The sequence below is a fragment of the Aquarana catesbeiana genome, linkage group LG05 (genome assembly GCF_042186555.1).
Source record: "Aquarana catesbeiana isolate 2022-GZ linkage group LG05, ASM4218655v1, whole genome shotgun sequence".
NCBI classification, from domain to species: domain Eukaryota; kingdom Metazoa; phylum Chordata; class Amphibia; order Anura; family Ranidae; genus Aquarana; species Aquarana catesbeiana.
In genome coordinates this window covers 399,666,756-399,691,498 of record NC_133328.1, presented here as the reverse complement: position 1 = coordinate 399,691,498, position 24,743 = coordinate 399,666,756, and the positions used below count along the sequence as shown (strand labels likewise).

The following is a 24,743-nucleotide window of genomic DNA, read 5'->3' as shown; positions in this document are numbered from 1 at the left end:
TCTTTGCATTGCCCCCTATTCAGTTGCTGCCTCGACTTCTTTGCAGGATCAAGCTGGAAAGAAAGCCGGTAATTCTGCTGGCACCAGCATGGCCCAGAAGGTCATGGTATGCAGAAGTCGTAAAGATGGCAGTGGAGGGCCCATGGTCCCTCCCCACTACGGCCAGATCTGCTCTCACAGGGACGGATATTCCATCCTACCTTATGGTCTCTAAATTTAACGTCTTGGCTATTGAAACCCACGTTCTAAAGAAATGTGGGCTTTCCAGTACGTCAGTTATCTCTACCTTGATTAATGCAAGGAAGCCAGCTTCCAGAACTATATATTATAGGGTCTGGAGGACTTATGTTTCCTGGTGTGAATCCAAGGGTTGGCACCCTCGGAGATATATCATAGGCAGAATTCTTGCCTTTCTTCAATTAGGGGTAGAAATGAAATTGGCCTTGAGTACTATTAAAGGCCAAGCCTCAGCTTTATCGGTCTTATTTCAAAGACCACTTGCTACACATTCTTTAGTCCGGTGTTTTATGCAAGGGGTGAGGTGGCATATTCCGCCAGTTTTGTCTGTGTTACAAAAACAGCCATTTGAACTGATGCAACATATTCCCTTAGTCCTGACAAGGAAGTTGGTATTTTTGGTTGCTATATCCTCAGCTAGGAGGGTTTCGGAATTGGCTGCTCTTTCTTGTAAAGAGCCATATTTGATTTTTCATGATGACAGAGTGGTGTTGCTCCCTCGTCCAGATTTTTTTTTTTTTTTACCAAAAGTGGTCTCCGGTTTCCGCCTGAACCAAGATATTGTCCTGCCATTGTTTTTTCCAAACCATGTTCCAGGGAAGAAAAGTCACTACATTGTCTTAATGTGGTGAGAGCAGTGAAAATGTATTTAAAGGCAACTGCTCAGATTCATAAGACTGATGTCTTATTTATTCTGCCAGAGGGTCCTAAGAAAGAACAGGCAGCGTTGAAATCCACTGTCCATAAGTGGATCCATCAAGTTATAATTCAGACTTATGAATTAAGGGGTAAGATTCCCCCTTTTCAAGTTAAGGCGCACTCTACCAAGGCGGTTAGTGCTTCTTGGGCAGTGCGTCATCAGGCCTCCATGGCTCAGATCTGTAAAGCCGCAACTTGGTCTTCAGTGCATACATTCACCAAATTTTATCAAGTGGATGTAAGGAGGTGTGAGGATATCGCCTTTGGGTGCAGTGTGCTGCAGGCAGCAGTATAGGTCCTCAAGTCTGGGGGTACCCTCCCGGGTTGTGTCTCCCTCCCCTCAAGTAGCATTGCTATGGGACGTCCCATTAAGTAAATAATTAAGGCTCTGTGTCCCGTGATGTACGATAAAGAAAATAGGATTTTTATAACGGCTTACCTGTAAAATCCTTTTCTTGGAGTACATCATGGAACACAGAGGTCCCTCCCCTCTTTTGCGATTTAGGTATATTGCTTTTCTACAAAAACTGATGTGCTCCTGGAAGGGAGAAGGGGTTATATAGGGAGTGAACTTCCTGGATTGGGTATACCAGTGTCCATCACCTGAAGGTGGCCTATAATCCATTGAGTAATTACTTAAGACTCTGTGTCCCATGATGTATTCCAAGAAAATGATTTTTACAGGTAAGCTGTTATAAAAATCCTATTTTTGCCATTCCTGTATGGTAAAGCTAGTTGGCACATGTGAAGGTTATAAAGTCAGGGTAAGGTTGAAGCATGCCATTTTCAAGTGTAAATAGGCCCATATAGTATTCCCTTTTTCTTGGGCTAAACTGCCGTGCATAGATCTGAAACCAGCTGCATTTGAAATAATGGGATTTCTTTTTGGATTTTTTTTTTTGCTGCATGGAAATGGACAAATGTGACTAGGCTCTACTGGTTTAAATATTAATATATATTAAAATATGTATTTGTATTTTCTATTTAATTCTTTGTTTTTTTTTTTTGTGTATCCCTAGTCCTTGCCAAAGTCCAAGTCGAAGACTCCAAAGAGCAGTAAAAAAGAACGTAGCAGTTCAGGCTCAGCACGAAAGTCTAAAAGCAGTAAATCCAATGTGATTTTGAGTGACGAGTCTAGCAGTGAGGATGAGAAAAAGGATAAAGAGTCTTCAGAGGAGGAAAAAAGTGAGGTGGAAGAGGAAGAAGAAGAGGAAGAGGTATAGGCTGTTTGTGTTTGTTTTTTTTGTTTTTTTTTTTGTTTGTTTTTTTTTTTTGTTTTTGTTTTTTTTTTTTTTCACTTATTTTATTATAACTGATCCAAATTTCCTCTCTAGCCACCAAAGAAAGTTGCTAAAAAGGAAAAGGCCAAGCCAAAATCAACACCCAAGAGTAAGAAAGCCACAAAATCTGCAAATGTAAAGAAGGCAGATAGCAGTACTACAAACAAGAAGAGCCAAGCTGGTTCCAAAAAAGGTAAACTGTAACTAAAAAAAAGGTTTTGACCTAGTTCTTATTGGAGTTGCGAGGGTTACTAAAAGAAAAATTCATAAACACTACACTGTATGTAAATTTGTTTTAGTAGAAAAGGGTATACTGATTGTATTATAGATGGTTAAACTCCTCCCAGATATCCAAAAAGATAGTTTGTATCTAGCATGTTTAAGTTGATGCAGTTAAAAAAAACTGTTAAAGCCTAACTTCAGGCAAAAATTAGATTCTAAATTGTGCTTTACCTTTACCTCCTAAGCCTGGTACACACTAGAAGTGTTTACTTTTTTTTACAAAACTGGGTAGAGGGGTTATATGGGGGCTGGCATACAATTTGCCAAGCGCCTCCTGTTGACAGCAGTACGACTGAATTCATGTGTCCCTCAAAGGATTCCAAGAAATACACTTTACACAAAGTAAAAAAAAGTATAAAATAAATTATTTATTGAATTAATAAATGCAAAAATCATATCTAACCAGTCCCTGAAGTGCAAAGTCCTTAAAGTACAGACATCTTAAATTGAGATAATATACAGTCTGCATAAAATGCTGCTGTACAGTATATATATCATACAAACAAGGGAAGCACTGGGCAAAGGAGAAAACTAAACAAAGTTCCAGCTGATAAAAGTAGTTCACCTTATTGTCAAGTGTAATTAAGATTGCCCACTCACATGCTGCTATGTGTGGATAGGATCCCAGATGCATGGCTCAACAAGCTCCTGGCCAGGGAGAAAGGGAGCAGATGTAACAGCTGGGTAAAAACCAGAGCAGCTAGATGAGGAGAGCCGCCCGCAGCCGCTGCTGACAACCAAGAAGCTGCTGGACCATGCAGGATGACAGACCCGATAGTGGTTAGGAGAACACTGCAGCTGGTGGGAAAGGAGGAGGTGGGGAAGGCACCTGGCATAGCTGGCAGGACTAAAAGGAGGAGGCAAAGGGCAGAAGTGACAGCAGGTGGGAGGGGAGAAGGATGCGGGGGGCAGCTGAAACAACATGGGTTGTAAAGGCTGCGGCAGCCCCGCTCCTTAACAACCGATAATTGCCACCATTCTTTTGTTACATTCCCCTGTTCACGGCTGAAAAAACTGAACCTGAAGGTATCAGTTTCTAGTATCGGGGCATTGGCACGAGTACTGATACTTGTGCATATGCTTGATATTGGCACCGATACCAGTATCGGTATCAGTGCAACCCGAAGCTTTCTGATGAATCTGTCAGATATCAGTATTGTTTTAAAATGCATGTCTTGCCAAAAACAAAACACAAAACTTGTTCGTTCATTACATCTCTGCAGTACTTGCATATTTTCCTGTCTTTTTTATCCATTTTAAAGGATAAGGTCACCTTTTGGGAACATGTTTACATGTTCTACCCACATGAGGTACGAGCAAACAGATGCACTGACACGTCTGCAGGTGTCCTGCTCATATTTTTACCTGCAAAAAAGATGTGTGGGTTTTTTTTTTTTTTTTTTTTTTTTTTTGTGTGAACTTTTTCTTTAGATCCTGTATAATTCTTGCTCTACCAGAAATGCACTCAGCTTCTTGTTTCCTGTTGGCTGACAAAAGGCAGCATTTCTGTGGGCCAAGGGCTTTCAGCCCTGGCAGAGAGGGCAGGCAGAGGCCACAGGACAGCTTTAAGCTGGATACATACTATACAATTTTTTTTCTTTAATTTACCAAAACCATACAATATAAGGTCAAACCAACACTTTCAGTTTGTATGCAATCAGTCAGGCCCTTGCACTAAATAGTTGAAGGTAAATCTAAAGGAAATCTAACAACAAAAGTTGTATTGTGTGTATCCAGCTTTAAAGTGGTAGTTCACAAAAAAAGCTAATTATAATATAGCTTACCGATTCTTAGATGTGATGGCTACAATAGTTTTTTCTTTTTTAGGCTTTCTTCTTTTATTTTCACTTGGTGATCTACCAGTAAGTCTGTTTTTCAAGGAAGATGCTCTTCTGCAAATGTATGCATCTAGGCTAAGAACTTCTCACACATGTGGTATCCCCATACTTAATTGGTAAAATGACAACTCTGGAAACTATGTAGTAATGTTTCAAGAAATTGTGACCACTTCACTTCAAAAAACTCACCATGCCTCTTACTAAATACCTTGGACTGTCTACTTTCCAAAAAGGGGGTAATTTGGGGGGTATATATACTGTCCCGGCATGTAAGGGCCTCGAGACACAGCACATCAGGATTGATCAATTTTCAGATCTATGGACTGTAGTTTGTAGATGCTATAACTTTACATAGACTAAACATATACACTGATTTCGGCTATTATACACTGATTTCGGCTATTTTAACAAAGAAATGTAGCAGAATACATTTTGGCCTAAATTGATGAAGATTATTTGCTATATTTTATAGCAAGCTGGAATGTGTTTAAAATTTTCTGTATTTGTTTTGTATAGCAAAAAATAAAACCCAGTGCTGATTAAATACTACCAAAAAGCTCCATCTGTCCCTCAAATTGATAACATTTATTTTGGGTACAGTATTGTATGACTGAGTAATTGTCATTCAAAGCGTGACAGCACTCAAAAATGGACTGGGCAGCAAGGGCGTGAAAGTGCCTGGTATGGAGTTGGTTAAAATACAATATATAATGAACTTGGGATATGCCTTAATATATTAAAATCTGTTAACAGAAAAAGTGGTAGAATCGGAAAGCGAATCGGAAGACAGCTCGGATGATGAGCCCTTGATCAAGAAGGTAAAGAAACCACCCACTGATGAAGAGATCCAAGAAACCGTGAAAAAGCTTTTAGCAGAAGCAAACCTGGAAGAAGTCACAATGAAGCAAATCTGCAAAAAGGTATGCTCAGGATAAATTTCTTTTTTTTTTATTTTGCATTTCAAATATTAGGTCTGCACTATTCATTACATTAATTTAGAGCTTTTTAAATGGGTTTACACTTTTTGGGACTACCCCTGCTACATATTTCATAATATAATTCACGTAGCCTACCTTTAAAAAACTGGAAAATTGCATACTTGATCTTTTCTAAGAAAAAATCCAAATCTGAGTTCTTGTCTGCCATGTTCACTTATACCAGGTTTACCCCCCCACCCCATGCCTTCTATGGCTTGGTCAGGATATCTCGTCCCACTGGGAGTCGTGGTCAACCTGCCAGCCAGCTAATGAGCCCAGCAAAGACCCGATCAGCTTTTCTGGGCTCTATATGATTTAGTAACATGGAAGCAAAGGCATCACCTCCCTCCTGGGTTACCCTGGTGTAAATGGTGCCATTTAAAAAAAAAAAAAAAAAAAAAAATCAAAAGCATTTGATCTTGCCGATCTTGGTGCGATCAAATGCTTTAAGTGCAGAGGAGACATTTGGGGACTTATAGACCTAAGATCTCTCCATCAAAAGTACCTGTCACATGCCCATTGCTGTCACAAGGATGTTTACATTTTTCTTTCAAAAAAAGTTACTGATTGTTACATGTAAACAAAGTGCCAGAAAAGGCCAAGCCTTCAAGTGGTTTAATTAATCCTGTCTGTATTGGCAGATCAGATCTTATCAGTTGTAAACTAGGTTTGTAAACTCTGTTTAAAGCGGTGTGGTGTTCCAGTCGTTTTTAAGTTTATTAAAAGTCAGCAGCAACAAAGTGTAGCTGCTGACTTTTAATAAACACACTCTCACCTGTCCCACGGTCCAGTGATGTGGCCGCCTGAAGCCTTGGTTCTCTCCCTCCTCTCCGCGGCGCTGGGATTGTAAGTGTGGGCACCCGGCTGTGACAGCTTGCGGCTTTGCTCTGCGCCTTCTCAGTGGCCGGACAATGTTCTGGGACCTGTGACATGTCCCAGAAGATTACAGGAAGGGAGGGGGAGAGGAGGAGTCGCCTAGGGGGCGAGAGCGGAAGTGGGAGCCAAATGTGGCATGTAAGGGGGCGAGCTGCGCTTAAAGCAGAAGTTCCACTTTTAGGTGCAACTCCGCTTTAACAAGGAATGAAAAAACTAGAAGCTGAGCTTATGCATTCTAAAAACAAGGGGAAACTGTCCCACTTTTGTCAGTGTCTACCTAAGGCCAGCTCTAAACAAACACCTAGAAAAGGAAGAAATATTTGTTAACATTTTTAGGTATACTGTATGAATTGGGACACACTGTTTGCTTTGTGGTGTGTGGTGGGTTTTTTTTTTTGACTGCAAAAGTGGAAATGCACTTTCTATAATAACGTAACGGAGCACGAGAGCTTTAAAATTCTGTTTCAACTTCTTGTTTACTTTTTTAGGTGAATGAGAGCTATCCTACTCATGACTTGTCCTCAAGAAAAACTTTCATTAAGGCTACAGTTAAAGAGGTATGTGTATAGGAAACATGAAAAGTAACAACTAGGTATATATGGTCTGATTCTCAAACAAGTGTAAGTGTTGGCCCTCACTCACATGGGCTTCCTTCATTTGTTTAAACAAAGGAGAAATGTATTTTAGGAAGTTTAAGCATTGTATGATCTGGGAAGACTAGCTAGATTGAATGCACTAAACACACATTGTGCCTTATACAATTCAATTTTTAAAATTATATGTGTGCGTGTGTCCTATAAAATGCATATTTCTTTATCGTACATCATAGGACACAGAGCCTTAAGTATTTACTTAGTGGGTTATAGCTACCTTGTGACACTGGCACACCCAATACAGGAAGTTGACTCCCCTATATAACCCCTCCTCCTTCCAGGAGTACCTCAATTTTTTCGCCAGTGTCTAAAGGTGTTGGCACGAGTGAAGATGTGCTCTGCGGAGCTCCAGGAGGGATCCATGCTGGATTTAAAAAGCCTCCACAACCGCATCCATCCCGACACTGCGGCTCCAGGATGGTACCCGGGCCTCGCATAGAAGAACAGGGTTTTGCCTGTAATGCTCCTCTTTTAGGGCTGGACCCTAGGAACCAGGACTCTTTTTGGTCTTGCTACATTACCTAAAGCTGTCCTGAGGGGTGCTATACATGGTCCAAAGGAGTGGAACCCCTACTAAAAGGGCCCCAGTCTTTGAAGGTTTAAACACGCTGCCTGCCGTGATGGGTGAAGTTTGGATCTGTCTGTTTACAGCAGTATCCTGCAGCGAGGAAAAGGTAAGAGGAACGCATAGGAACTGCAAAGTCCACCTATGACTTTACTTTCAATTATATTGTAAAATGCCTTAAACTCCTCTAGAGGGAGTAATAGTGTATAGACCCTGTTTAAATCTGTGCTAATACAGCGTGTGTCTAGGCAGCTGGAGGGGGGGGGGGTCTCCTCTCCCCCTAAATGGGGAAACGGAGTGGATAGGGATACGTTATGTTTAAACAAGCATAAATCTGAAAAGCTGATAAAAAGGCTGTGTAAATCATCATTTCCCTCCTCTCCTCTGAGGTGACTCTTGCTATAGCACAGGAAAGGGTGTGACGCATAGACAATCGGGCTCACACCTGAAAAAGCTTAAAGCTGATACTCTGGGGAAACAGACAGTGTCTATCAGAGCAGCTGAAGCAAGGCTGCCACAGGACACAGAAGCGCTGGTGCACATGAGGGTTTTACACAGGCATTTGCAGTACAGGAAAAAAACTTTTTGTTTAGCATTAGATCATTCTATGCTACCACTGTTTTTCCTACTATTGTTCAAGTAAATAGAACAGTTCTTAGAGTACCTTCGCTTTTTGTGCTTTGCATTATGGCTTCAAGGCTTACTACTAAGGCACCAAAACCACCCCCAGGCGCTGGGAACTCCAGACATGCCTCCACATTGTCATCCTCTCCGGAGATACCTGACATGGCAAGCCAGGGTGAGTCATTGGAAGCAATTGGTGGTGTTACTGCTTCTCACACTTCAGCTCCTGTATACGTGACTGAAGATGCATTTTCCTCTGCCCTGCAGGGCTTGAAAGGAAGATTAGCGCCTTTAATCGCATCCTCCATTAAAGAGGATAAGCGGGCTAAATCCCTCTATCCCACTCCAAACCCCTTACCAGGGGAACAGTGGGGACAGGATGAGGTATTGCCCTCAAACGATTGGGAAAAGCAAACCGATTACTCCTCTTCGGAGGAAACAGTTGAAGTTTCAGCTTGACAATCTGAGGTACAAATCCTTACGGACATGGTTCGCTCCACTTTCATGCTACCCTAACAGTCAGCTGAAAGTCTGGTTTCTTCTTTGGGCTCCTTGAAACCGTCACAACCAGTGCATGCGTTTCCAGTCCACACATTACTAGAGAAGCTTATTTATACCGAATGGGATCATCCAGATAAGCATTTTCTCCCTCCAAAGAGATTCTCAGTTCTCTATCTAATGGAGGAAAAATTCACCAAAAAATGCAAAGTTCCAGCAGTAGATGCTGCGATTTCCAGTGTGAATAAAAGTTTAACTTGTCTAGTGGACAATGCACAAGTGCTAAAGGATCCAACAGATAAAAAGTTGGAATTCCTGTTAAAATTCTCTTTTTCTTTAGCAGGTACTGTTGCTCAGCCTGCAATTGCAGCTATAGGCATCTGTCAGTCCTTAAAAGACCAGTTCACACAGGCCCTTAACGATCTCCCTGCACAACAGGCCAGTGAGTTGGCCGATTTGCCAAAAGCATTGTTTTACCATAGATGCTATAAAGCAGGGGTCTCAAACTGGCAGCCCTCCAGCTGTTGTGAAACTACAAGTCCCATCATGCCTCTGCCTGTGGGAGTCATGCTTGTAACTGTCAGCCTTGCAATGCCTCATGGGACTTGTAGTTTTGCAACAGCTGGAGGGCCACCAGTTTGAGACCCCTGCAAAAGCATTGATATGCAATTAGCGGACCTCCAGCTGTTGAACTACAAATTCCATGAGGCATAGCAAGACTCTGACAGCCACAAGCATGACACCCAGAGGCAGAGGCATGATGGGACTTGTAGTTTTGTAACAGCTGGAGGTCTGCTAATTGCAGATCCCTGCTATAAAGGATTCTATTCACCAGGCGTCTCGCCTTGCACTTGTGCTAGTACACATGCGTAGGACCCTTTGGCTAAAGGGTTGGTCTGCCGAAGCACCCTGCTAAAACCTACTGTCTAGTTTCCCATTTCATGGGGAGCGACTATTTGGCGATGATTTGGATAAATACATCCAGACAATTTCCAGTTGAAAAAGTACTCTTTGCCAGTCAAAAGAAAGTATAAACGTCCTTCATTTAAAACGACTCTCTCCTGCGCCAAGCGCATCCGCCTCTAGGCAGTGGCGACGGCTTCCACCATCAGATTCCAGAGGAAAATCGCAGGGTCAGGCCCAGGCTCAAAGGAAGACCTGGAGCCACAAGACTACAAAGCAGAATACTGAGACCTCTTCATGAAGAGGCGTCTCCCCTCACCAAGGTGGGGGGAAGACTTCTGCATTTCGCAGAAGTCTGGCAGAGGGAAACTCAGGACAGATGGGCTTTCTCCACAGTGACTCTAGGATACAAACTAGAGTTTCCACCATCTCACTTTCTGAGATCAAACGTTCCCAAGGATCTAGGGAAAAGACAATCCCTGTTTCAAGCTTTAGACCGATTGACTCGAGGGGTAATCATACAGATCCCCACAGAAGAACAAGGTTTAGGTTTCTATTCAAACCTGTTTACGGTACCAAAACCGAATGGGGATGTTGGGCCCATTCTGGATCTAAAAAAATCTAAATCTGTTCCTAAAAATGTGCTCATTTTGAATGGAGTCGATCAGGTCAGTGGTCTCCATCCTACAAGGCGGAGAACTCCTGGCGTCCATCGACATCAGGGATGCATATCTGCATGTCCCTATATTTCCCGCTCACCAAAGTTTTCTGCGATTCGAAGGGAAACAGCACTTTCAGTTCGCAGCTTTACCCTTTGGGCTAGCCACGGCACCATGGGTATTCACAAAAATACTGGCCCCACCTCTAGTCAGCTTGAGGGCACAGGGCATAACAGTGTTGGCGTACCTAGACGATCTATTGTTAATAGACCAGTCGGTGACTCGCTTAAGGCAAAGCGTACGCATTACAACCAGTACCTGGAAAGTCTTGGTTAGATCCTCAACCTAGGAAAGTCTTCCTTTAAAACCAGTAAGAAGGCTGGATTAGTTAGGCATGATCATAGATACAGCCCAGAAAAGGGTGTTCTCGCCTCCAGCAAAGATCAGCTCCATGCAAGAGCTGGTACGGATGGTCAGGTCAAAAGCAAATCCTTCAATTTGCCTTTGCATGAGGTTGTTAGGAAAGATGGTAGCTTCATTCGAAGCAGTCCCCTATGCCCAGTTCCATTCAAGACTGTTGCAAAACAGAATCCTCTCTGCTTGGAACAAGACGATCCGGCTTTGGACTTGCTAATGCGACTTTCCCCAAGAGTGTCTCAAAGCCTCAGTTGGTTATGAAGCCAGAATTTGCTGAAGGGGAAATCCTTCAGACAAATAATCTGGAAAGTAGTAAGGACAGATGCCAGCCTCTCAGGCTGGGGAGCGGTACTAGAAGAGACGACTGTCCAGGGACAGAGGTCAAAACTCGAAAGTGTCCTGCCCATCAACATCCTACTGATTTGGGCAGTGTATCTGGCTCTGAAAACCTGGACCTCCAGGTTGAAGAATTGTCCAGTCCGGATTCAATCCGACAATGCCACGGCTGTGGCCTATATCAGTCACCAAGGGGGCACCAAGAGTCTCTCAGCTCAGTGAGAGGTAAACAATATCCTAACTTGCGCAGAAAGGAATGTCCCATCCCTATCGGCAGTTTTCATCCTGGGAGTAGAAAATTGGCAGGCGGACTATCTAAGTCGCCAGCAGTTATTCCCATGGTCTCTTCACCCTGAAGTGTTTCGGGCTGTTTGCCAAAGATGGAGGACTCCGGACATAGATTTTCTAGTGTCCAGATTCAACATGCAGCTAGTCAACTTTGTGTCCAGAACAAGGGATCCACTCGCATACGGAACAGATGCGCTGGTAACGCTGTGGGATCAGTTTTCACTGATCTACGCTTTTCCCCCCGATTCAGTTGCTGCCTTGAATTCTTTGCTGGATCAAGCTGGAAAGAAAGCCGATATTTCTGGTAGCACCAGCATGGCCCAGAAGGTCATGGTACGCAGAGATCGTAAAGATGGCAGTGGAGGGTCCTTGGCCTCTCCCACTAAAGCCAGACCTGCTATCGCAGGGGCCGATATTCCATCCTACTTTACGAACGCTAAATTTAATGGCTTGGCTATTGAAACCCACATTCTGAAGCGTGGGCTTTCCAGGTCAGTTATCTCAACTTTAATCAATGCAAGGAAACCAGTTTCCAGAGCTGTATATTATAGAGTTTGGAAAGCTTACGTTTCCTGGTGTGAATCCAAGGGTTGGCACCCTCGGAGATATATTATAGGCAGAATTCTTGCCTTTCTACATTTGGACGTACAGTTGAAGTTGGCCCTAAGTACTATTAAGGGCCAAGTCTCAGCCTTATCGATTTTATTTCAAAGACCGCTTGCTACGCATTCTTTAGTCCGGGGTTTTATGCAAGGGGTGATGCGGATTAATCCACGTTTTGTCAGTGTTACAAAAACCGCCATTTGAACCATTACAGAATGTTCCCTTAGTCCTTCTGACTAGGAAGCTGATATTTTTGGTTGCTATATCCTCAGCAAGGAGGGTTTCAGAATTGGCTGCTCTTTCTTGTAAAGAGCCATATTTGATTATTCATGATAACAGAGTGGTGTTACGCCCTTGTCCAGGCTTTTTGCCAAAAGTGGTTTCAGGCTTTCATCTGAATGAAGATATTGTCCTGCCATCGTCCCTTTTTTGTCTGTTCAGTGTTTTTTTTTTTTTTTTTTTTTTTTTTTTTTTTTGCCTAGATGGATACTGGACATCTGCCTGACTACCCTAGCTTCCATTCAGTTCCACCTGGGACGGGTGGATCTGATCCGAATGCTCAGCTGAAAGGATACTTAGTCTTAAAGTGTTACTAAACCCACAACAGTAAAATAAGGCTGTATATGCAGTAAAACATGCTTGTTATACTCCCTGTGGAACAAATATTCTGCATTGTGTAAAAAGGCTGCTTGATCCTGTATGCACAGATCCTCCTTATTCACTGACTCCAGAAGGATAAGATAGTTACTGGTGTCAGGCTGCAAATGCTCAGTTGTGTATTGCTAGAGAGCGTGTTTGTTGTTGTGTTTTGTTTTTTTTTGTAAGAGTGCATGTGATCAGCACAGGGCCAATCGGCACTGTCCAGACAGAGTGTCAGGGGTCCTGACCCTCTGCAGTTTATATTTACTAAAACGATTGCATTTCCATGTGCTGTGTATTCTGGGAGACCAGACATAGTATATGCAGGGTCCTGGGTTTAGTAACACTTTTTAACGTTTGTGAAATCTTGAAGTCATTCTGTGCTCAGACTATAGGCATTATAATATATACAGATTCTTAAAAAGCAGTAAAAGCACTTTATAAATGAGCGATCCTTAACTTCTCTAGCTGCTTGTACTATGAAGTTATTTAGTCTCAGAAGCCAACTCAAACCTAAATCTTATGATTTCCAACAGCTTTGAAACCTCTGCTGTTGATTACATTAGAAGGCGGGTAGACTGCCTAGATCTTCAGAAAATGCAGAGGAAGGCTGGATTCTTGTTGCAGTGACGTGCCAAAATGTGCGATGCAGTGCCATTAAATTTTAATGGCACCCAAAACAAACCTATGCAATGTACATGCGTTGCAGTACAATGCAACACACTGCGATGTTACAGAAAGTAGAACCTGAGCTTTTTTGTGTGTTAGCCAATTTATTTGCATGATTGGCATTCCTTGGCGCAGTGTACAGGAACACTTGGCGTAATGTGGGTTACCGCACCACAGGTGTGTGAATCCAGCCTAATGGGAAATAAAGATTTTAGTGCATCTGTTGTAAACCTGGATGATTTTTCTATGATTCCTGTAGCTACAGAGGTTAATGAGCTTGTTTTAAAGTGCTTCCCTAGATTGTTTACTATATGTGACTACTTAAAGCAATATTAACCACTTCAGCCCCGGAAAGATTTGCTCATTTCCTGACCAGGCCATTTTTTGCGATACGGTGTTTCATCACATTCGGCTACCCATCACATTTTGCTACCCGCTGGAGTACGCGACGCCGCCATAGGCATTCCAACACTGTTGTAAGACACCACTTTGCCACAGGGCCCCTCGCGGGCTCGCTCCGCTCGCCACGGTTCGCTTACCACGGTTCGCTTGCCACGCTCAGCATAATTATAATCTAACTATGTCCCCTTGGATGTTGGGGCTTGAACCTGGACTCAGGGGTGTGGCCACAAAATTCTGCGCAAGTGCAGATCTCCACAGTGTTGGAATGCATATGGCAGCGTCGCGCAGTCCACCAGGTAGCCCAATGTGATGGGTCGCCATATGTGACGCTACACCGGCACTGCGTCGCTTTACCTGACAATTGCGAGGTCGTGCGACATACCCAAACAAAATTTGATATGTTTTTTTGGGGGTTTTTTTCCCCCACACATAGCTTTCTTTTGGTGGTATTTGACCTCCTGCGTTTTTATATATATTTATTTTATTTTTTTTCACTATAAACAAAGAGCGCAAATTTTGAGGAAAAAACTTTTTTTTTTTTTTTTTTTTTCCTGCTATAAAACCTTTTTTAAAAAATGTAAAACAAATGTATTCATCAGTTTTGGCTGATATGTATTCTGATACATGTGTTTGGTAAATAAAAAGATTGCAGTAATCGTATATTGGTCGTGTCTACAAAATAGGGGATAGATTTTATGGTATTTTTTTTGTTTACTAGTAATGGCAGCGCTCAGTGTTTTTTTAGCGTGACTGCGACATTGTGCCAGACAGGACACTTTTTTTGGGGGAACCAGTGACATTATTACAATCAGTGCTAAAAATATGCACTGTTATTGTACTAATGACACTGCCAGGAAAGGGGTTAACAGGGGCAATCAAGGGGTTAAATGTGTCCCCTGTTTGTGTTTTGTGACTGGGGAAACGAACAGATCCGTCTTCCTGCATAGCAGAAAGGCAGGATGTGTGTGATCTCCCCTGTCAGAACAGAAATCTGCCTTGTTTACACAGGGAGATCCCCATTCTGTCACTGCGGGGCGCGATCATGGGTGGCTGGCGGACAGCAAGTCCGCCGAACCTGCTGATTAGCTCCCCCGCTGGCCAGTGGAAGCGCGCACACCCACAAAAGCGAGTTCCTTGCCACAGTGTGATGGCGGCTGGTTGGGAAATGGTTAAACCTTGGATGTGATGTCTGCATTAGTTTTAAATTATTTTTGTTGTGTGTTTTTTTTTTTTTTTTTTTTTTTTTTTTTATTTTAAGAGATCCGGCCAGAATGTCTGTGTTTCAGCTTTAACAGACTGAGCTGTCTAGATAAAGTAGCAGTTACAGCAGGGATATGCAATTAGTGGACCTCCAGCTGTAGCAAAACTACAAGTCGTGTCATGCTTGTGGCTGCAAGTCTTGCTATGCCTCATGGGACTTGTAGTTCTGCAACAGCTGGAGGTCCGCTACTTGCATATCCCTGAGTTAGAGGGTTGAGACAAACCATTAAAGACAGACAGAGGTGCTTACAGTGGTCTGCTTTTATTTATATATACGATAAAACCTTTATCGAAAAGGGGGGGGGGGGTTGCTTTAACTGCTTAAAGGATATTTTCACATTTTTAACAAAAAAAATGGGCATTATTTATTAGTGATTAGCAATGCTTCAAGGTTGTGTAGGTCATTGTTTTAATTTTTAGGTGCAATTCTGGTACTTTTACACACTGTGTAGTAGTAGTGGTGCCTAAAGGTTTTCTTGTGGAAATGAAATTCATGTGTTCAGCTGGGTAAGCATTGACAAATTTTTAATGTATTTATTTATTTATTTATTTTTTTTATTTTCACAGCTTATTTCATGATTCTTTAGAGGACTATTTTATACATGGAAAATACATGGACTGTTGGATTATACTCATTATACTTCATATACTCTGAGAATGACACCAGCAAAAGTGTATTTGTTTTTACCACTTTGGGTACAGTGTATTTTTAAGCAGATTTTGCTTTGTTTGCGTTTAAAGACCTATGTAAATTGCTTAATTAAAACCTATTTTTACAGTAGTATCCATGTGTACTTTTAGCTATCCTCTTGTTTTTTTATATTTTCCATCCTATGTTTGTAATCCTTTTATTCACATTGCAGCTGGAAGACATTGGAACTTCAGTGAGTTGTGGTGTTTCCTTTAAAAAAAAAAAAATTAAAGGAAACCTGTTCCTTTTTATACCAAGGCTGCCAATGTGACCACCTTCTTATAAAAACACTAGTGTTCTGGCTTTTGAACCAATAGTATCAGTACTTTGTCACTGACCTGGAACAAGTATGTATTTTATGAATTCTGATTCACTGACTTTTCTCGTCTGCAGGCTTTTTACAGATCAGTGGGGTTGGTTTGCAAGAGGGATATGCGCTATTTAAATTGTTATTCTATTTTAGTAAAGTGATATTCATTTGGCTTGGTGAATAAGGTGAAGTATGTACAAGCAAAAGCTGTTTTTCTTTTAATATTTATTGCATGGAATTGGGTATTCAAATCGAATCTTACTTTCTAAACGAACAGCCTCTATTCCTTTAGTAAATCAACCCTAGTGCCTCAAACTATTGAAGGCCGAGGCAGCTAGCAAAATTGGGTGGACAGCAATGGCAGCCTTAGTATTTCTTGTTACAAGTTTCTTTTTGTTTCTATCGTGTATAGCAGAATGACATGCAGTTGCTCAATGCAGCCAATTTTGTATTAGACCGATTAAAAATGAAACCTGGATGATTGTCTGTGCTTCTCAAATTGCTTTTTGTCTTTTATTAAAGGCTAAGTTCACCTTTTGAATAATATGTTCTATGCAGTTAAGGGGCTCCATGGGCTGCAGTTTTGGAACAAAAAATTGCTTCATGTAGTTGCCCCATACCTGTAGGCCTTTTTCGGCATTCATGAAGCCTGGCACAAAAACGTATTGTTTGCAATCCCCATCCTGGTTAGTTGGTATAATATGGCAGACATTGTTGGTGTTTTACTAAAACGGGAGAGTGCAAAATCTGGTGCAGATCTGCATAGAGACCAATCCACTTCGTTTTTTTCGTCAACGCTTAATTGAACAAGCTGCAGTTAGAAGCCGATTGTGCACTCTCCAGTTTTAGTAAAACCCCACAAATCGGCTTCTAACTGCAGCTCGTTCAAATAAGCGTTGACGAAAAAAAAGTGGATTGGTTTCTATGCAGATCTGCACCAGATTTTGTGCACTCCAGTTTTGGTAAATCAGCACCATTGAGTGCTCGCCCTAGCATTGCAGTGGGCAACACCCCCCACCACCACCACCTTCTTTTATAGCAGCTGAGCCATGAGAGAAGGGATTGCATGCTCTTCTTTTTAACTAGGGAGAGTGCTAGCTCTTGTGATGTTGGGGGGGGTGCTCAACACCTGCTGCCTCCTAACACTAGCCAATATCTGTCAGGCTCCAGGAGTGCAGCAAATGATCTTCAAGTATGGCAATTGCAGTATTTAAATTTTTTTTTTAAACTGCACAATATATTTTAACCTACTGGAGACCCTTAACTGCAAAGTTATGGTGAACTTGGCCATTAAAGACTCAAACTTGAACAGAAAAGTTACCTTTCCCTGGCTCAGGAATTAAAGTGTATTTTGAAATGGCACTAAAATTATCTTCCAGCACTAGAAGGTGTTACTGACCATGTCATCTTAAAGTGTATGCATGTTTTTTTTTTCATCTTCTTTTTGAATATATGGGATTGGACTATGTTAAAGTTCCTTAGTTTGCATAACTTTAAAGTGTGAGATTTTAAGCAGTCATCACTTCTATTTCTATGCACACTGCATATGGATTTCAAGAACTTTGCATGTAGATATTGCTATTTTTGTACTTTGTTTCCATGTTTTAACATACATTTTTTTTTTAATGTGTAACTTTTTGTTTCTCGGGGGGGCGGGGGGGGGGGGGGGTCTTGCTGTGTTACTGGAGTATATAAAACGGTAGGGATAATTTGAAATTTTACACGCAGCTGCCTGAGAAATATCTGCATGCTTGTACAACATTGACATTTGATAATCTGATCACATATTGATGATAGATTTACTGGTGCAGTGCAACAACGCCTACTGGTGTACAGAATAGTGAAAGTCTTGGCTGGCCTACACTATAGCACTTCTCAAATGTGACCTTGTTGAATATTTTTACTGCTAGCACACTTCTGTTGCTGGAGGATGAGTAAGATCAGGGTTGTTAAAAGAAAAACAACTGTCCAATACAAGAAGCTTTTCTTCTCGCAACCTTGCCTTCTAAAATACTCCTTTGGGCTAGGCTTCGGTTGGCAATTTTAATCTGACTTGTGAACAGCACATTTTATTTCAGTGTAAAAATGAGGGGCTGGCAAATGGTGAAAGTAGAACTCAAGGTGTGTGCGTGTTTTTTGTTTTGTTTTTTTTTAATGAGGTGGACATAGATAAGAACCGATCAGGATTTTGTGGTCTGTGTTCCTATCTGCAAGATTCACCCTCCACCCACCTCTGTGTGAAAAGAAATGACAGAAAATTATGAACTGTCCAACATAAATGGAAATCCCAACTCCCAGGGGTGTCAAACTCCTTTTCATCATGGGCCACATCAGCAGTAGGGTTGCCCTCAAAGGGCCGGGTGTACTTGGGTTCCTTTAGTGCAGGGTTCAGGAGTGCGTTACATGCAAAGTTCAGAAGTGCCCTATGTGCAGGGTTTAGGGTGTTGCAGGGAAACTGGGTGCGAGAGCCACATGACGAGGCCGGATTAGGCCCAGTGGGCCTTGTGTCTGTCCATGTGCTCTAATCCTTCTTCATATTATTCAAAACAACCTAATTTTTAAACTGAGTTTAAACTATGCATTAAGGTGAAATCTTCTGGCAGTGATTGGCCCCCCATTTTTACTTACCGGAGACGCGCTCTCCCTCTCTGCACGGGGTTCCGGCTCTTGATTGGATAGCTTGATAGCAGCGCAGCCATTGGCTCCCGCTGCTGTCAATCAAATCCAATGACGCAGGGGGCAGAGTCTGGCATTCGTGTCTGGATGCAAATGCTGGACTCGGGAGCGCGCCCACAGGGTAACCCCTCGGGAGAGCGCTTCTCCTAGGGGATTATCTTATAAGAGGAGCCGCTGAGGGACCCCAGAAGTCGAGGTTCGGGGCCACACTGCAAAACTAACTGCGCAGTGGAGGTAAATAAGATATATGTTTGTTTTTTTTAAAAAAAGATGAAGCCTTACAATCACTTTAAGCTTTTACTCCTAAGCTAATGTGTGCAAGAAGTTTCTAAGCAGTGGGGAAACTGATTCAAACCTGACTCCAATTCTTTATCTTTTTATGTTAGGGGCTTATGCACACGGGCATATTTGGATGCGTATGGATGTACAGCAATTTTTACACCTGTGCTTGCAGCAACTGGGAGCTAGAATTACAAAATACACTGTACACATACATAAGTGCTGTTATTTTACAGGCGCACAATTATGGGCATATTTTCCCAACCGTGCAAGTTTCGCATTTAGTTAAACCCATACATTACTTGCCCAAAAAGTCCAAATCCCATTGTTTACACATGTAAACCTGCTTACAGTGCATTTTTATAATAATTACTAGTACACTATCCCACTGTCACTAGTACAGGCATATTTTATCCTGTTCAGCCATTAGCCTGTAAAGACAACATTGAGTCCTAAACACAGCTAGAGGGGTCAAGGGATGGCTTTCTTTCAGCTCTGTTACTGCTTAAGAATATCTATAGTCTGGGAACAGGTGTTCTTCAAATTTTGCTCTCCTTGTATTTCTCAATACTGTCTAGTCGCAGTGTAACCTTTCAGGGATTAGGTTGGGAAATGCCAAATTGGATTTCTAGTACAGTATTTTAGGGTGGTAATGAAGAGTGCTGGTGCCATGGTATGGAAACATAGGGAGGATTCCTGATGCACATATCAGCACTTCAGTATTCATTCTTTAGCAAAAGGTTTTTAAAGCATTTTTCTGGTTGCCCTTTTGTTGTCTGGCATTATGAGCAGTATCCTTCTGTGCCAACGCCAGTCTCGTGGTGCTACAAAAGTGATCAAACTGTGGGTAAATATCACTATAACCATGTTACTTTGATGTAGAAAATTGTTGTGAATATTTAAAATTTTGGCCATTTTTATACAGTTTGGAGACTTGGGTTAACTTCAATACCGATTTGCTGTGCATCTATAAACCGCATTAATGATGCCCATTATTTTTTTTCTGATTTTGCATACAACAAGTGGAGATGGATTTGAAAATTAGTTGAAAGTGGTCTGTATATCCCAAATATTAAAGAACCTGTCTTCTGTAGATGATGATTGTCCTGGTCAGTTATTTATGATATATTTCAGCACAACAAGTATATGGAACGAATAACTGGGCATAGACCCACAGCATAGTTTTTTGGGTTGGTGACCTAGGCTGGAGTTTCTCCTTTCTGGGCATACTGCCATTGTCTGGCAATAAGCCCTTGTGTTGTGACCCACTAAATGACAGTTTACAGTGACACATTGCATGGTGTATCGCATTCATAAATTATTTTACTTTACTTTAAATTTAGTTTACATTCTAAATTAACCTTCTTTGTGCTCTGCTTCAGCACATTACTGAATTGCAGGAAGTGTTACCTACAGAATTACTGCTCAGACAGAGGCAGCCAAATCCTTTGTGCCCTCTAAATGTAGATCCTAGCTTGCAACTGAGCATTGAAGTAACTGTGTGTGGATAGTTCAGAGCTGCTGGCTGGTAATTTTATTCATATCTAGACAAATCTTATGAAAGCAAATGCAAAGGTATAGAATAGCTTGGGAGGGGTACACTGCACATTATCCAATCTTAACTTTGTTTACAAATCTCCACTTCCTCTGTTTTTAAAGAAATGCCAAAAGATTTTGTATCTGTTAAGATTTGTGTATTTGTAAAGCAACATGTTTTTGTTTTGGGACACTTGTGTTAACTTCTCATAGCTGGTGTGTTTAATTTTATAGTGTGGATTATGTACATTTAAGGTTCCATTATGTAAAAAATAAATTTTTGGAATAAAAAGGCTTGGCCTGTTGTGTGCATGGTGTTTTTTTTATGTTGGTTGTATTCTGGATCATGCAACTCTTGCCTTCCTTCTTCTTCCTTCTTCCTTCTTTATAACTTTACATGACACAAGTAGTAAAATTCAGCTTGACATTATACATTTATATCACTTATGTCAAAAACCTGAAACCCCATCCTCCCTCTCTAGTTGATCTGTCATTCTGTCTTGGCGTGTCTCAGTCATAGCCTGCAAGTATTTTTCTGACGTTTTTTTAAATATTTTCCATTTCATCCAGGTAGCTCTAATTATCAATCCGTTCCTGTTCAGTGATGCACAGGTTCTCCATATTGCTAATGTAATCCACTCTCTGCAGCCACTCTTTAATACTTGGCTTCTCAATACATAGCCATTTTTTAGGGATAAGGCCTTTTGCTGCGTTGAGCAGGAATGGAACCAGAGTTTTTTTTTATATTGTTTCCTTGTTTGTTTTAGTTGTTCCATGAAACAGTTCCAGGGGTGTTGAGGGACCCTCTCTCCTGTTATCCTTTTCATATATTCTAATTTATCTCGCCAGTATTCTTTTATTTCTGGGCATTCCCACCATATATGAAATGTTCCTAGTTGTCTGCAGTTCCTCAAACAATATGGTGGTTTGTCTGGTTGTATCTTATTGGCTCTTTCTGGAGTCAGATGCCATTGTACCATGCACTTATAATTGACCTCAATTGAAGTTATATCAGATGCATAGTTGTATACTGCACCTACCATTTGCATTTCATCTAGTTTTATACCCATATCCTGTTCCCATTTTTCTATAAAGGGTAGGTTCCCATGCCCATCTAGTTCTGTTAAAATTTCATATAATTGAGATGTCCCATGTCTTACAGGTCTTTTTACAGTACAGTTTTTCTATTGGTGTTAGTTCTTTATCCTCTCTAATTGGTTGGTACTTATAAAATGTTTTATTTGTAAATATTTCCAGTCGTTCAGATGTGTCCACCCGTACTTCATTACTAAATCCTGCTTTATCATAATTTCCCCGTGTGTTGTGATATTTAGTTGTGCATTTCCCATTTGTTTTCCCCACCGTGTCCTATTCCCTGGGGTGAAAAAATTTGTGCCTGCTAGTGGGATTAACGGGGAATTGTATTTCCATTTTTCTTTCCTAAAAAGTGTGTCCTATACTTTAAGTACTGTTTTGGTTAACTCGTGCGTTGTCTTACTCGGTACTCTATATTTCGGTGGAATCCAAATAATTTTTTGAAGTTGTTTCCCATATAGTGTGTCTTCCATCTTTACCCATCTCTTTTTAGTGTTTGTTTGCCCATTCAACTAGTCTAGCTAATATAATTGCCTTATAATACCTTCCCACATCCGGGAGTGCCATCCCTCCTTTTTTTTTTTTTTCCTGGTTAGTAAATTATTATTTACCCTAGGTTTTTTATCTTGCCATATGTACTTCAAAAGTATTGTTTTTATTACTTTAACCACTTGACATCCGTGCTATGGCCGAATGACGGCCACAGCGCGGACCTGAATTCCCGGGAGGCCTCATAAGACGGCCTCCCCTGTGCACGCGCCGTACAGGGAGCACGCTGTGATCACCGAGTCACTGAGACTCGGCTGATCACCTATCTGAGTAAGGGGCCGGTCCTAGCCCCTTACCATGCTGATCACATGCTGTAAACAAATGATCAGTAATCGTGTTCTTTTTTTTTCCTACTCACGCTGATAGCGTGAGTAGAAAAAAAAGCCGATCACTGGCTCAGATGCAAGGGACAAAGGTCCCGAAGTGGAAGAGGAACATCTGCCTCATCTGTGCCACCTAACGGTGCCCACAGTGCCACCTAACCGTGCCCACAAGTGCCAGTTATCAATGCCCACCAGCGGTGCCAATCAGTGCCACCTGTCAGTGTAACTGATCAGTGCCCATTATTGCCACCCATCAGTGCCGCCTCATCAGCGTACATCAATAAAGGAGAAAAATTACCTGTTTTAAATTTTTTATAACAAAATATAAAAAAAAAATATATATATTTATTTTATTTTTTTTGAAATTCGGTCTGGTATGGATTTTGGGGGGACCCCCACACTGTTTTTTCGGTGTAGGGGGTTCCCCTAGAAATCCATACCAGACCTAAGGGCCTGGTATGCCCCTGGAGGGGAACCCATGCCGTTTTTTTGTTTAAAATTTGGCACGGCGCTCCCCCTCATGATTCATACCAGACAGCTGTCAGCACTGCCTGTCGCTCATCACGAAAGGAAAGAAAAGTTTTCCTTTCCCGATGAGCGAGCCAGCGTGAGATGCACAGTACCCTGTCGCTGAGAACCAGCGCGATGGGATCTCCCTGGAAACGCATTCTTGCGGTCAGGTACTGTATGTAAAACTCCTGCTGTCAGAATTCAATAGCTCTGTGGGAGAGATTCCCGGTTAAACAGCTTGCCGCCCCTGCCCTCCACCGTTAAATGGCGGCGGGGAAGGGCGGCTCTCGTTCTGGGACGCCGTCATATGATGGTGTTCCAGAACGGCCGCTCTCGTGCACACCAGGGGGCGCGCAGCACTCCGATTGCGGCTGTGCTGTGTTGCTAGGACACGATGAGACCCCAATCTCTGTAAAGACCGCCTATCAGTGCCCATAAGTGCAGCATATTAGTGCCACCTAATCAATGCCCACCAGTTCAGCCTTCGTGAGTCCTCTGTTTTGTAGCAAGCAATGCAAAGTAACCTCAGAATAGAAAAGAGGGCGGCCTATTTGCTAGTGTCCTAAGGTGGTGAATCTCTCCCTTATGGAAAAATCACTCAAAGCTTGGCTAGATTATTTTATCGTAGGATTCTTCAACTTCACTGTCTTCTGCCCTTTTACTCTCCAAATTGATATTACATAGGCGAGGTTGGAAAAAGACACAAGTCTAACTTATGTGTGTGATTTTATGTTGGTATTACATTGTATATCCCTGTATGTTGTTCATTCAGGTGCTTATTTAATAGTTTTTTGAAATTATCGATGCTCCCTGCTGAAACCACTGTATGTGGAAGGGAATTCCACATCCTAACTTCTTACAGTAAAGAACCCTCTACGCAGTTTAAGGTTAAACTGCTTTTCTTCTAATTTTAATGAATGGCCACATGTCTTATTAAATTCCCTTACGTGGAAAAGTTTTATCCCTATTGTAGGGTCACCAGTACGGTATTTGTACATTGAACTCATATCCCCCTCTCATACGTCTCTTTCCCAGAGTAAACAAGTTTAGTGCTCGTAACCTTTCCTTATAACAAAGATCCTCCAGTCCCTTTATTAGTTTTGTTGCTCTTCTCTGGACTCTCTCCAGTTCCAGCACATCCTACCTGAGGACTGGTGTCCAGAACTGGAAAGCATACTCCAAGGTGTGGCTGGACCAGAGTCTTGTACAGTGGGAGAATTATCATTTTATCTTTTGGAGTTAATCCCCTTTTTAATGCATGCCAATATTCTATTTGCTTTGCTTGCAGCAGCTTGGTATTGCATGTCATTGCTGAGCCTGACCTCTACTAGGACCCCCAGGTCCTTTTCCATCCTAGATTCCCCCAGTGGTTCTCCCCCCAGTGAGTAGATTGCATTCATATTTTTGCCACCCAAATGCATTATTTAACATTTTTCTACATTAATCACTTCAATACAGGGCATTTTCACCCCCTTCCTGCCCAGGCCAATTTTTTGGCTTTCAGCGCTGTAACATTTTGAATGACAATTGCACGGTCATGCAACACTGTACCCAAATTAATTCCCCCCCCCCCACAAATGGAGCTTTCTTTTGGTGGTATTTGATCACCTCTGCGGTTTTTATTTTTTGTGCTATAAACAAAAAAAAGCAACAACTTTGAAAAAAAACACTTTTTTACTTTTTGTTATAATAAATATCCCACATTTAAAAAAAAATGTTTTCCTCAGTTTAGGCTGATATGTATTCTTCTACATATGTTTGGTAAAAAAAAAATCACAATAAGCGTATATTGATTGGTTTGCGCAAAAGTTATAGCGCCTACAAAATAGGGGATAGATGTATGGCACTTTTTTTTTATTCTTTTTTTTTTTTTTCTAGTAATAGCGGCGATCTGCGTTTTATTATAAAAAAATAAAATAATATCGTGACTGCGACATTGGCGCGGACACATTTGACACTGACACTATTTTGCGACCAGTGACATACAGCGATCAGTGCTATAAATATGCACTGATTTACTGTATAAATGTCACTGGCGATGAAGGGGTTAACTGTGTTGCTTAGGGAGT

At 41.7% G+C, this 24,743-nt stretch overlaps 1 protein-coding gene across 1 annotated transcript in view; it reads left to right on the top strand.

Moving 5' to 3' along the window:
- The window catches only part of DEK (DEK proto-oncogene), a 58,357-nt gene extending 42,872 nt beyond the window's left edge, over positions 1-15,485 (top strand). Inside the window, exons 7-11 of the mRNA XM_073631135.1 lie at positions 1,956-2,153; positions 2,271-2,409; positions 5,090-5,256; positions 6,678-6,746; positions 15,273-15,485. Of these exons, the coding sequence (XP_073487236.1) occupies positions 1,956-2,153; positions 2,271-2,409; positions 5,090-5,256; positions 6,678-6,746; positions 15,273-15,284 (585 nt within the window). The 3' untranslated portion in view covers positions 15,285-15,485. The remainder of the gene's footprint in view (positions 1-1,955; positions 2,154-2,270; positions 2,410-5,089; positions 5,257-6,677; positions 6,747-15,272) is intronic.
- Positions 15,486-24,743: the final 9,258 nt, after the last annotated feature.